Source organism: Notolepis coatsorum (assembly GCF_963971535.1).
Source record: "Notolepis coatsorum genome assembly, chromosome: 4".
Taxonomy (NCBI): Eukaryota; Metazoa; Chordata; class Actinopteri; order Aulopiformes; family Paralepididae; genus Notolepis; species Notolepis coatsorum.
The window spans coordinates 42,294,907-42,308,171 of record NC_140168.1 but is presented as its reverse complement, the minus strand read 5'-3'; the positions used below and the strand labels follow the sequence as shown (position 1 = coordinate 42,308,171).

The following is a 13,265-nucleotide window of genomic DNA, read 5'->3' as shown; positions in this document are numbered from 1 at the left end:
CCCAACTCTGACTGTCCTTACTCTTTTGACAAATTCATTTTGTGCCTGCACTGAATGACATTTAATTAGAAAGAAAATCCACTTCCCGAATGCATTGAGTTGAAAGTGAATTGATACATACACATACACAATGACAAGCAATGACACAATATTTTCCGCCCTTACTTTTCGGAGGGATTGATTTTGTGCTTTCACTGAATGACGTTTAGTTTTGATTTACTATAATTTGTACATTTACAACACTTGACCTATTCATAATGATCCTTTATTAGGCTTACATTTTCTGCATCTCATCAGAACTAACTTAGGCTCAACATGGTGCACAAAATAATCAATCACAGGGCCCATAATATTTTAGAAACTATTTTCCTAGTGTCACACAGCCACATAACCAGATTTAGCATAGCAAACCTGCATCCTCCAGTAGAACAGATGGGACAATGCTCATTTGCTCACACAGGAGTGGAATGAGTTGCCTTTGACAATCAAACAGGGCATGAACCTGTATAGTTTCAAGATGAACATTAGGAAGTGGCTCCTAGAAGATGTTCCAGAGTAACTCAGGAGACAGACAATGGGGGAGGCTTCCTGCTTTAGTGTATAAGATCAGTACATTTTATACATATTTTATTAATAATGTTGTATCTATTTAATTTGAAATTAGTTTGCATTGTTTTCTAGCAATGTGGGGTTGTACCAACACTGACTAGATGTGAAATTCTCATTCAGTCCCATTCCTCCAGTTCAGATGAGACAAGATCCTCCCCCACTGAACCAAGCCATTCTGAATTGACTCGCTCTCTGACGTGTTGAGGATCTGCCACCGCCCGCCCACAATCAACTGTGATACGTTTATATGAGCAGCGAGTGGAAATAATGCGGAAGCGGTTATTTAGCAGAGATCTTCAGCTGTGAATGACACAGAAAACTAGATAAAATAATAACATAAGGCGAATACTGCACGTACTAGACGTAGACAAAGAGGACACCACACCTAAGGCGATGCTATCCCTGGATGCTATGAAAGCATTTGACAGGTTGGAATGGTCGTTTCTATGGGCAGTATTAGAAAGGATGGGGTTAGGAAAAGGATTCATTGATATGATTAAAGTACTATACAAGGACCCATCGGCCAGGATTACAACAGGCACATTCATCTCCGATATCTTTCCGGTATCACGCTCAGCCAGACAGGGTTGCCCTCTTAGTCCCGGACTATTCGATCTATCATTAGAACCTTTAGCACAATTTATAAGACAATCCCAACACATAGAACCAATAGTAATCAAGGGCACACAACATAAAATTAGTTTATATGCGGACGACGTAATATTGTTCATGCAAAACCCCAACAACACATTGCCGCATATACTCAAGTTGATAGAGAACTTTGGTGATTTATCGGGATTTAAAATAAATTGGCCTAAGTCGGCTTTTCTTCCTCTTAACATCAGTGCAAAAAAAGACACAACCCTCCCAGGTGCGATACCCATGGTCAAACATTTTAGATGCTTGGGAGTGGAAATATTTCCCACCATAAGACAAACGGTGAAGCACAATTACACAAAAATACAGAACAAAATCAAAGACGACCTGGACAGGTGGGCAAAACTTAAAAACTCAGTACAGGCAAGGGTATCAATAGTTAAGATGGATGTATTACCAAGAATCAATTTCTTCAGCTCAATGCTTCCGTTACCTCCTCCAGAGGGCTACTGGAAAAGATTACAAACCTCCACATACAAATTTATTTGGAATAACAAACCACCTCGCATAAAAAGATCCACCGCACAGAGAAATAAAGCAGACGGTGGCATGGCAGTTCCAGATTTTTTACAATATTTTAAGGCCTTCACATTAAGACCACTGAAGATATGGTTTGACCCCCAGGCTTTGGTATCTTGGAGAGATTTAGAAGAAAACATAGTAGCCCCACAGAGACTAAAAGACATAGCACACACTAAACTTTCAATCAAGCATTGTGAGCGAGAATTTGGCCCAATAATTACCCATGCAATCAGAACATGGCGGGAAACACAAAAGAAATATCCTAACCCTCAAGAATGGCATAATCACACTCCCATATTCAATAACAATGCACTCTTAATGCGAAAACGCCCTATAAGATTCCCTATATGGGAAGAGCAAGGCATACACTCATTAGGGGATATTTTTAATAACAAGGGCCTCTGTAGTTATGTCGAAATATGCACAAAGTTTAACCTCACCGAGTCCACATGGCTTTTTTACATACAGTTACGACTTTGTCTGAGGTCTCACGGTGTTCCATTACTCATACCAATTGAACACCACAGATACCACAAATTTTTCTATGAAAGAGAAACATTGGGAGGTTTTGTATCAGGTTTTTATTATCAATTACTAACGTCCTCGTATGAAACCCTTCAACTAGACACTGTCTGGAGGAGGGATATACCAGACCTGGAAAATGACTTTGATTGGCAAGGAGCCTGGCCAAATGTCCGACTTACATCAAGGAACCCGGATCATCAACAAATCAATCTGAACTATATTCACAGGACATACTTGACTCCTATAAGGCTGTGCAAAATGGGGCTTAAACAAGACTCCAAATGCTCCCAATGTACAAATGGGGACGAAGGAACATTTATGCACATGTATTGGGACTGCCCACCAGTTAAGGCATTCTGGAAAGATGTGTCCCAACAATTATCAATACTCGTATCTTGGAATATACCTGTACACCCCTCGGTATTACTATTGAATGATGTTTTTGAATTTGCAGTGAATCCACAACTAAAGAGATTGGTTTTATCGGGTATCACAGTAGCTAAAAAACTGATCGCATCACGTTGGTTTCAACCGGAAAAAATTGCAGAAAAGTGTGGTTTCTTACATATCTCGATGTGATATATCAAGAAATATCTACAGCAAGAATTCTGGGTCTCAATGAATCCAAAATGTCAATGTGGTTAGAAGTGGTGGAGAGAATAAAAGCTAGCTTATAATGGTAGTGTCTGGTTAGGAGTGAGGGATAATGGAGGTACTATCCAAGAGGGGGTCCGGGAGGGGGGGGTTCGAGCTGGAGCATATGTGTGTAGGGTTTTAGAAAATAGGTATTAGGGGTATATTATATACTAACATTTATATAATTGTAATTTCGCTGGATATACACTGTATACGGTTAAAATGTTATTATAGACTAATTTTGTTTTATCTTGTTTCTGTACTTGCATATATTTTAACCACCTTTACTGAAAGTTTCATTATGCATTGTGTGTTGAGTACTGACTTTTAATAATTTTTGTTTTGCAATAATAAAAAAAAAAAGAAAAAAAAAAGAAAACTAGATAAAATGGGTGGGAGGTAATGGGACTGGGGGGGGGGCTCTCTCTTTCGCTCTCTCTCTCTCGTATTAGCACTCGCTGTATCACCATCAACCTGTTGCAAAATATAATAACTCAGGAGACAGACAGTGGGGGAGGCTTCCTGCTTTAGTGTATAAGATCTGTACATTTTATACATATTTTATTAATAATGTATCTATTTAATTTTACATACTTTACTTTTTATTTTTATACTGTAGGCCGATGATAATAATGTTTATGTAAATACTATGTGCTGCTGAGACCAAGGACCACAATGGAAATAAGTCTGTGACTTTTTTGTGCTATCCTTGATCATTTTAGGATGCATGACTTGTTGTAACATGTATTTTAATAATTGTCAAATAAACTAAACTAAACTATCCTTGTAAGTTGTAACCTCAGAGGGCAGCCAGTCTCAAATGGAAACCACGACCTTGTTGCCCAAACGATGTCTCCAGGTCGATCAGGAAAATCAGGAAGATCCTGGCAGCGCCGAGGCCCTCAGGGTGTTTGGTGAGAGCACAGTGCAACAGAGGAATATTCAAAAGTCACATTTCACTTTGGTATAACATTTGTACTTCTCAGTTCTTAGTCTACATGCAAGTTCCTATAGCAGTCAACCAAGAACACTGGCTGTGTGGGTAAATGCATGTCAACAGCTACCGTAACATGTCCACTTGATAAGTCCAATGACGTGTCCACTCTCTGCACTGCTCAAAACAGTTTGTTTTTAATGAATACACAGGTTGGAAGGTGGATGAGCGGATAGCTCGAGTACTTCACAAGACACTCCCTTCCTTGAGGAACCTAGAGCGCCTGCAGTGAGTAATGAGGTGTCAGGGAGAAGTGGGCCTCTGTTATGGGGGGGAAGCTATTCCCATTTTGCTCTTACTGAGTAATAACACCCGTTTGGGCTTTGTGTTGCAGTTTGTGGCAGACAGGTTTGACAGATGACATGATGGTGGCCCTCAGCCGTACAATATCTCTGTGCTCCAACCTCAGGTGATTACATAATTCAACTGTCATTCTCCACTCGCTGCCATGAGACAGTATAGCATTAGCCATAGGGTTTGTTTTCAAGGCCTCTTTTCGTTCTGCATTATTATGTTGAAAGATATCAGTCAAATTAAATCAAATTTGTATTGCTGTTGAATGATGTTTTTCAGTTTGCAGTCCCTATACAGCTAAAGAGACTAGTTTTATCTGGTCTCACAGCTGCTAGAAAGCTGATAGCATCACGATGGTTTCAACCGGAAAAAATTTGCCGGAAGGTATGGGTTCTTACCTATCTTGATGTGATTTATCTAGACATTTCTACAGCAAGAATTTTAGGTGTCAGTGAAACCAACATTGCAATCTGGTCAGAAGTGGTGGAGAGAATAAAAGCTAGCATATGAATTGTAGTGCCTGGTGGGGGTCCGGGGGGGGGTGAGCGAGCAAGAGCATTATGTATGTAGGGTATTAGATAGCAAGTATTAGGTATATATCTCGTATACTACATTTATAATGATTCAAATGGTGATTTCATTGGATGTTTACTGTTAATGCTTGTGTGTCTAATTTGATGTTATGTTTAAAAAAAAAGGAAAAACTCACAAAAAACCTAGCAATAGGAAAAAAGCACCACAGGCAATGTGGAGGGGAGAAAGCTTAGAAGGGCCGTTCAAGGGGGGATTAGATGTCGGTGATAGTAGTGTTGCTCTAAAACAGGTGCAACAGTTGGTAAGTATGTACACATATACGTGTAATGAAACACAAATATGTACATGCAATATCAACTGGGGTACATAAGAACATTTTGAAAGATTGAAAATAGAATAGAGCTGATGACGGATCCATTTGAGGTATGGGGGCGACGTAGAGAGGATCGTATCCTCTTGGCCATCACCACGGGACGTCGACCATTTTGGTCATCACCACGAGACATCCACTCACAGGGAGACAGGGACAGGCGTTAGACAGTTTGCGTGTTTGTGATGGGCGGACATAGCAATAGATACATGTAGTAAGCATATATGTGAATAGAATCAGAGTATATAAGAGAATTGTGAAATTAAGTAATGAATAGAACTAAGAACTGCAAGCATATGTATACAGGATGGGATACAAGATGATGGCTCAGGGCCATATGCCCTGGGTGGCAGGAGAAACCACTCAGAATAGGTCGAGGCAGAGCAGGTAAGGTTTGACACTGCAGGTCAGACAGAAGGAGGTATGAAGCTGTTCCATGGGACCGGTGGTGCTCATGTCCAGTATGAGGTAGAAGGTCACTGGAATGTCTATATCGATATATTCACTCAGAGAGACAGAGACAGGGGTTAAAGAATTATCCCATGTACATCCTAACTAAACTAGACAGATTAACTCATTCAGCACCATCGCTTAATGAGCCAGGGGGCGCTAGAACGCCATCGCTTTAATCAATGGGGAGACTGCGACATTTGCGAGTGCTTAAAATATATCTTATATTATAGCTATGGGTCTAATACACTCGTCGATTGTCAGTGAGTTGCTTCCAGTAAACATGCACAAAACAGATTGTTTTTTCATCCGTACATTTCCGTTTTATACCGTTTTGAATATGAATATAGTTTGGGTGCTTCTGAGTAATTCCAGGAAAAGACGCGATAATAGCATTTTAGCGGAATACACTTATTACGTTGTCATTTTTCGTCTGATTATCGAATCTTCCTGAAATCAACGCTAGATTATCATTATTATCCTTCCTCGTGCATACATGAAATGGCCCTCGTAGCGGGGCGATCGCCCCCACCCCCACCGCAGCCAACGGTAAAAAGCACATACACATACACACAGCTTCGATTGCGGTAGAAAGAAATATCAGATCAACGCAAGATTGGATATATAGAGTCCTTACCTGGTCTCTGATGTAATGCAAAAGAAATAATCCAATTATCTGATCGCCATTCCAAATACTGCTCGTGGAGCTCCGTCCCACATTGTCCGGCATTGCATATGAAGGGGGGGGCAGCATCGCAGATGTAACGTTGTAAACACTAGTCCTGCCGGAGTATTTAAACCCCCGCCCGCACGGCTCAGATCGTCCCAGAAAAGAAACTACACCATTTCGAATGGAGTGCAATACCGGCTGGAAGGCGTAGGCGGCAGTATTTGCCCTTTTGCGAGCTCATACCCATTTCCAATGATAACATCAGGCTGGATGGATGAAAAATTTATGGATATAGCTAATAAAAGAAATAACGATTAAAACCTGACTTCTCGTGATTGGCGCTGAACGGTTGGCGAGTTAACCCGACCAGGTGAGATCAGGGTAGGTTGAAGGAGAGAGAGAAAAGATGGGTCTTAAGCGAGGATTTAAAGGCTTCGACAGAGCAGGCGCCCCTTACGACGGCAGGTAATTTATTCCACAGGTAGGGAGCGCAGCTCTGTGGCCGGCAGATTTCTTTTTAACCCTAGGAATCAATAGAAGCCCCGCATTTTGTGAGCGCAGAGCATGAGCGGGTGAGTATCGTGAGATGAGAACGGATAGATAGAGCGGTGCGAGCCCATTTTACATTTTGTAAGTGAGGAGTAGCACTTTAAAGTCAGATCTGGCTTGAATAGGAAGTCAGTGTAGGGAGGACAAGAATGGTGTGATATGATAGAATTTTCTAGTTTTAGTTAGTATCCGTGCAGCCGCATTTTGCACGAGTTGAAGATTTTTGATGCTTGAATTAGGTAGGCCTGAAAAAAGCGTGTTATAGTCTAGACATGATGAGACAAATGCATGAATGAGGGTTTCAGCATCAGCCTGAGTTAAAGGGGAACTATCTTATAAATGGCCTTTTCCAGTGGTTTGCATTGTTTTCTAGCAATGTGGGGTTGTACCAACACTGACTAGATGTGAAATTCTCATTCAGTCCCATTCCTCCAGTTCAGATGAGACAAGATCCTCCCCCACTGAACCAAGCCATTCTGAATTGACTCGCTCTCTGACGTGTTGAGGATCTGCCACCGCCCGCCCACAATCAACTGTGATACGTTTATATGAGCAGCGAGTAGAAATAATGCAGAAGCGGTTATTTAGCAGAGATCTTCAGCTGTGAATCACACAGAGAACTAAATAAAATGGGTGGGAGGTAATGGGACTGGGGGGGGGGGGGGGGGCTCTCTCTTGCTATCTCTTTCGCTCGCTTGCTCTCTCTCGTATCAGCACTCGCTGTATCACCGTCAACCTGTTGCAAAATATCATAGCACACGATCCCACGCGCGCGCCCGTATTCCGAACCGTGCAATAATATTCACAGGGGTATATATTGTCATTTGAAACAAGTTACCAATGCATTGTCCCGTAAGATTATGCCCCCCTGTGGCGAAATTAATTAGTCCCTCTCTATCTCTCTCTCCCCCAAAGGTATCTGCCAGTGCAGGTGGTTGACTGTCACTCAAAGCGCATTGCGAGTATGGGCGGAGCCCAGCCAAAAACAGCTTGGATTTTGTAAGGGGAGAAAGTGGTGCACCAAAGTACTTGATTAAAAATACAAAACAATGGATTTTATTGAAAGAAAACGTACAGATGTGTTCCATAGACTCACAGGAATAGTGTAAAATTGCCCAAATAGTGAAAGAAATAGCTAAATAGTTCCCCTTTAAAATAGGGCGATTTCTGCGATATTACGAAGATGGAAAAGGCAATTTTGGTGAAATTTTTTATATGTGCTTTAAATGAGAGGGAGGAATAAAAAAATGACTCAGAGGTTTTTTATGGTGGAGCTCTGAGATACATGACAAGTATCAAAGTTGAGGGAGATGTCCTCAAACAGGCCTCTGTGGTTTGGGGGGCCAACGACTAACATCTCAGTTTTTTTTTAAAACTTAATTTTTTAGCGTTTATCGCTTTTCTGGTCAAGCATGACCGACAGAAACAGGTTGAAATGGGATGTAGAGCAGGGGAAGACATTCTGAGAAATGACGGCGGGTCCGGGAATCGAACTCGTGTCCCCCAGATCCGTGACGAGCACGGTTTTCCCCGACGCAGAAATAGCGCCGAGATATGCGGTGAGCTATGGGAGCTCCCCTAACATCTCAGTTTTATCTGCGTTAAGGAGTAGAATGTTTTGCGACATCCACTTTTGAATGGCAAGCAGGCAAGCCTCAAGATTTTGTAATTGGGAGGAATCGATTGGCTTAATAGGTATGTATAATTGGGTGTCATCAGTGTAAAAATGAAAGTTAATGCCAAATTTGCGTATGACATTGCAGAGGGGTAGCATATAAATAGAAAATAACAGAGGGCCCAGAACAGAGCCTTGTGGGACACCGCATTGCACTGTGAGGGTCTCAGTAGTTAAATCATTATAGACCATGCAGTGTGTTCTATCAGTTAAATAAGATTTAAACCAAGCGAGTGCGTGACCCTGAATGCCAACATGATTCTCGAGCCGACTCAGAAGAATGGAATGATGAGTGGAAGGCTCTAAAGCCAGATTGAAAAGATTCATGAAGATTGTTATTGAGTAGGGCAGGGCCCAGAGTTGGGAAGAGTTTTTTGATGAGTTTCTGGAAGAGGGTCAAACAAACCAATTTAGAAAGGACACTAAGTGAGACGTTTTCAAGGCAGCATAGCGTATGGCTGGATTCAAAGTCAGGGGGAAGGTCCCCATCAGAGGTTGGGAGGAACTCTGATTGTTGAGTAAGCCAACAATTTCATCTCTTATGAGATACATTTTCTTGGTAAAGAATTGAATGAATTCGTTAGCCGAGAACGCAGTTTAGCGCATTGTAATCCTTTACTGATCAGTCCATCCTCTCTATTTTGTGCAGGACTGTGGTTTTGGAGGGAAACTCTCTTCCAGAGAACAGTTACCACCTTCTACTATCTGAGGACAGTGTGTGAGTTAATGAAACACTGTTATTCTCATATGCACATGCTGTTAAACCTGATCTGCACTTAACACAAACACACACACACACATGCACACACACACACACACACATGCACTTGCCCATTTCATATATTCATTAACCCAATTCCCACTATCTCTCTTTGGTCATCAAGCCTTACTCATCTCTCACTGCGCAATAACTGGATTGGAGATGAAGGGGCTCGTCTGATTGGCTCAGCTCTGTCCACCGCCAGATCTGCCAACAAAAGTCTTGTGTCACTCAACCTCGCATACAATTCTATTGGTGATATGGGCGCTGCACATTTGGCACAGGTATAACCCTGGACTGTGTCATTCCCATATTTTCCCAACATCGCAGATGATCGGTGGCTCATCAAGATGTCTTCATGCTGTTTTGTCATTCTTTATGCTGTCCTCTAGGGTCTGCGGTTGAATCGCAGTTTGCACATTCTCTCACTTGCCAGCAATAAGATTGAAGATGCGGGGGCTGCACATTTAGCAAAAGTGGGTGATTCTAAATATCTCAAATGCATCCATACTCATTTACAATGTAGACTTAAAGGGATAGTTTGGATTTTTTTGACAAATACAGTAAGTGGTATGAAATACTTGCCAGTAGTGTAATTGATGTATAACCATTAGCTTACTTGCCGAGTCCCGTGGTCGGAGTTCTGGCCGGGTTCCAGAGCGAACAGGGAAGCATCAGAGAGGCAGCAGACAGGATCTTGAAACTAAAATGTTTTAATCCACAACATACGGACAAAGGTTTTAACCATCCACAACAAGAAAACAGCGGTCCTCACACATTTCCGATGCTTGATTCTTCTCTCAAACCGAGGTGATGTCTCGGAAAATGGCCCCGGTGCATCAGCTACTCCTCACTGGAGAGAGAAGAAATAGAGAGAAGAAATAACACACCTGGCAAGTATTTCATACCACTTAATGTCCGAACTATCCCTTTAAACAATGGGACATGGTGTTACGATAGCAGTACGATTATTTTACATAATAACTGCTTCACAGATACTTGGTCCATTTGCTCTAACTCATGAAGAGGTGGTGGAGAGGAGGAAGCTACTACTGGAAAGGGTCCCGTCTGTAAGTATGTAAAGGATAAACAGTATTTTATGAATGAAACACACACACACACACACACACACACACACACACACACACACACACACACACACACATACACACACACACAGACACACGCACATTTGAATGATTTATTACATAAATACAAGTACAGTATATCACGGACATAAACACTAATAATGCAATCAGATATTGAAAGACAGTTACAAAAGTGCCTGATTCTTGGCACAAACAGGATAATAACACATGAACAGTAGCAGGTGAAAAGGTAACAGACATAAAAAAATAAAACAGTTCATGGATACAAATAGCAGCGTCTCCTCCATACCGAGCGGCTACCAATAACAGCAGATACTGAACAATACCTTGCTACCAGCTTGACCCTTCTCTCAGAGAGACCAGCCATCTGGAGGCCCCTCACAACCATCTTGTGTACATGACCTAGGCTACCTATACACATTCTAATTCTGTCCCTTTCTTCCCACAGCCCTCTCTGGAGATGGTCGCTGAGCAGTCTTCACTGGAACGTCCCTCTAACCAGAGCAGCTCCTCGCTCAACAGTAATGTCAGCAAGGGAGCCGGCAAAGGCTCGTCCAAGAAAAAGGTAACGCTATGTGGATAACGGAGAGCCACAAATGAGAATATGGCTTTGTTTTAGTGACATCCTTTTTGACTATTTTTACTAAGTTTGGTGTGCTGCTCTGCTCGCAGTTGTTGTTAATTGTCGGTGAGACAAGCAGGGCAGTCTCTCCTTTGTGGGAACAGGGTCGTAGTCGACCACAATAATTTCGATTGATGAGTCATTTGAATGAATTTCATGTCGTCAAGGTTTCTCACTTGAAAATGACTTCAGAGCTCTCTGTTTATTGGTCTTCACGGGTCCTTTAATTTACATCATCGAAAGCATTCACAAAACAACAATGTTGGGGAAAGCAATTTTTCCAGATTTGTGAATGAAATAGTCTATTCGATTAGTCAAGAAATTCCTAGGACTATTAGTCGACCCTACTAGACAGCAGAAAGGTGCTCGCGTTCTTCAAAGATGCAAGTACAACTTAGTACAACACTCCCTCCGGATCTGGACCCAGTTCAGAAAACACTTTGGTAAGTTTAACTTACCAAAAACAAATTTTTTCAGATATTTACAGATACGTGATTTCGCTAAGAACAAATTTGCTCAGTTGCCCCATATACCTCCAAAAACGATCGACCGCATCTTGGAGGTGAAGGTTGCAACCAAAGGCTCAATATCTAAACTATATAACATCATATCCCTATCCCTACCTTCTTCAGTACTGGCTATAAGACAAAACTGGGAGTCCGATCTAAATCATCAATTTACAGACAAAGAATGGGAAAATGCTCTTGCCCGAATACACTCTTCTTCAATATGTGCCCGCCATTCACTGATACAGTTCAAGCTCCTCCACCGTCTATATTGGTCAAAGACTAGACTTGCGAAGATAAACCCTGGCATGGATCCCACATGCGACCGGTGCCACCAAGCCCCTGGCTCACTTATCCATATGTTTTGGCATTGTCCAGCACTGGCCCATTTCTGGACTTCCATTTTTAAATCTTATTCAGATATATTTTCTGTGAATGTTGACCCATGCCCTCTTATTGCATTATTTGGTCTAACACCGGAGAACGCTGCGATATCTATTGGGCAATCCAATGCCATGGCCTTTGCCTCACTCATTGCCAGGCGCCTCATCCTAATTAACTGGAAGGCAGCCACTCCCCCTTCACATTTACACTGGATGAGGGATGTTATGTCTCTCATACATATAGAAAAAATCAGATTTACAACACAAGGCCACACAGATACCTTCCACAAAACATGGCAGCCCTTCCTACTTAATTTCAAAACCCATATGACTCCTTCCAAACTTTGGACCCCATGACCCCCCTCCTTCCCCCACCTACCTTCCTGACACTGCTAGCCCACGTATGGCTGGGGAGATGGCATTGTGGTGGTCTGCTGAGGGTGTTAAATTTACTTTCCATTTGATTTGTTTTACCATCTGGAAATTATGCTACTAAAATGGAGAGTATTACTTATATTATATATTATTATTACTGTCTTTCTTATTTATATTTTTTCTTATTTCTTTTCATTTTACTTCATTTCTCTTTGCGTAGTTTTGTCTGTCACATCTGTATTTATGTTTAATTATTTTTATAATTTTTATTTATTTATGTGAATTATATGTTTGTCGTCACCCGGGATGGGGTGGGGTTAGGGGATAGGAATGGGGAAGGAAATGGAAGTTGTATAATTTGGAAATGTAACTGAAATGTATAAATCTGCATAAATTCTTCCAATAAAAAAAGATAAACCATAAAGATGCAAGTCCGCCATTGTAACGACTGACCACGAGAACTGTTAACCAACAGGAAACGCCCAAAAAGGAAGAGAAACAGACTGCCAGAAGAAAGAAGAGCCCAAAGCCGTCAAGAAATGTAACGGATGCTTATCTTGTGACTTTGTAGGAAGTACCCGATAGAACAGTATTCTGGTCAAATGAAAAGTCTTCCATTCAAAGTTCTACTCTAAATGGTACTGAAGTACTTCATAACAGATGCGCTCAAGTATCCAAAAGTTAAACTACTACACATTGAACCAAAGGTTAAACTATGTTAGACTTGAGCTAAATGGGGATAGTGGTCCAATTATGGTTAACCCCGATAGCTTCTTTTTGGGTGTCTCAAAGTAAACATAAAAAATAAAGTACACAATTATATGAATGGATTTGTTTTGTTCAAAACCCTTTTTATTAACACTAACTAGTACTTGGGGGCGACAGTGGCTCAGGAGGTAGAGCCGTTGTCTGGTAATCGGAAGGTTCCTGGTTCGATTCCCACTCCTCCTGGGCAGCGTGTCGAAGTGTCCTTGAGCAAGACACTTAACCCCTAATTGCGCCCAATGAGCAGGTTGGTACCTTGC

The 13,265-nt window shown here is 41.6% G+C and overlaps 1 protein-coding gene across 1 annotated transcript in view; it reads left to right on the top strand.

Annotated features, from left to right (window-relative positions):
- lrrc71 (leucine rich repeat containing 71) overlaps positions 1–13,265 on the top strand; it is a gene marked incomplete at both ends in the record, with an annotated part of 30,653 nt that overhangs the window by 12,899 nt on the left and 4,489 nt on the right. The window contains 7 exons of the mRNA XM_084311919.1: positions 4,096–4,171; positions 4,278–4,352; positions 9,135–9,203; positions 9,370–9,529; positions 9,638–9,721; positions 10,241–10,315; positions 10,803–10,919. Of these exons, the coding sequence (XP_084168045.1) occupies positions 4,096–4,171; positions 4,278–4,352; positions 9,135–9,203; positions 9,370–9,529; positions 9,638–9,721; positions 10,241–10,315; positions 10,803–10,919 (656 nt within the window). The remainder of the gene's footprint in view (positions 1–4,095; positions 4,172–4,277; positions 4,353–9,134; positions 9,204–9,369; positions 9,530–9,637; positions 9,722–10,240; positions 10,316–10,802; positions 10,920–13,265) is intronic.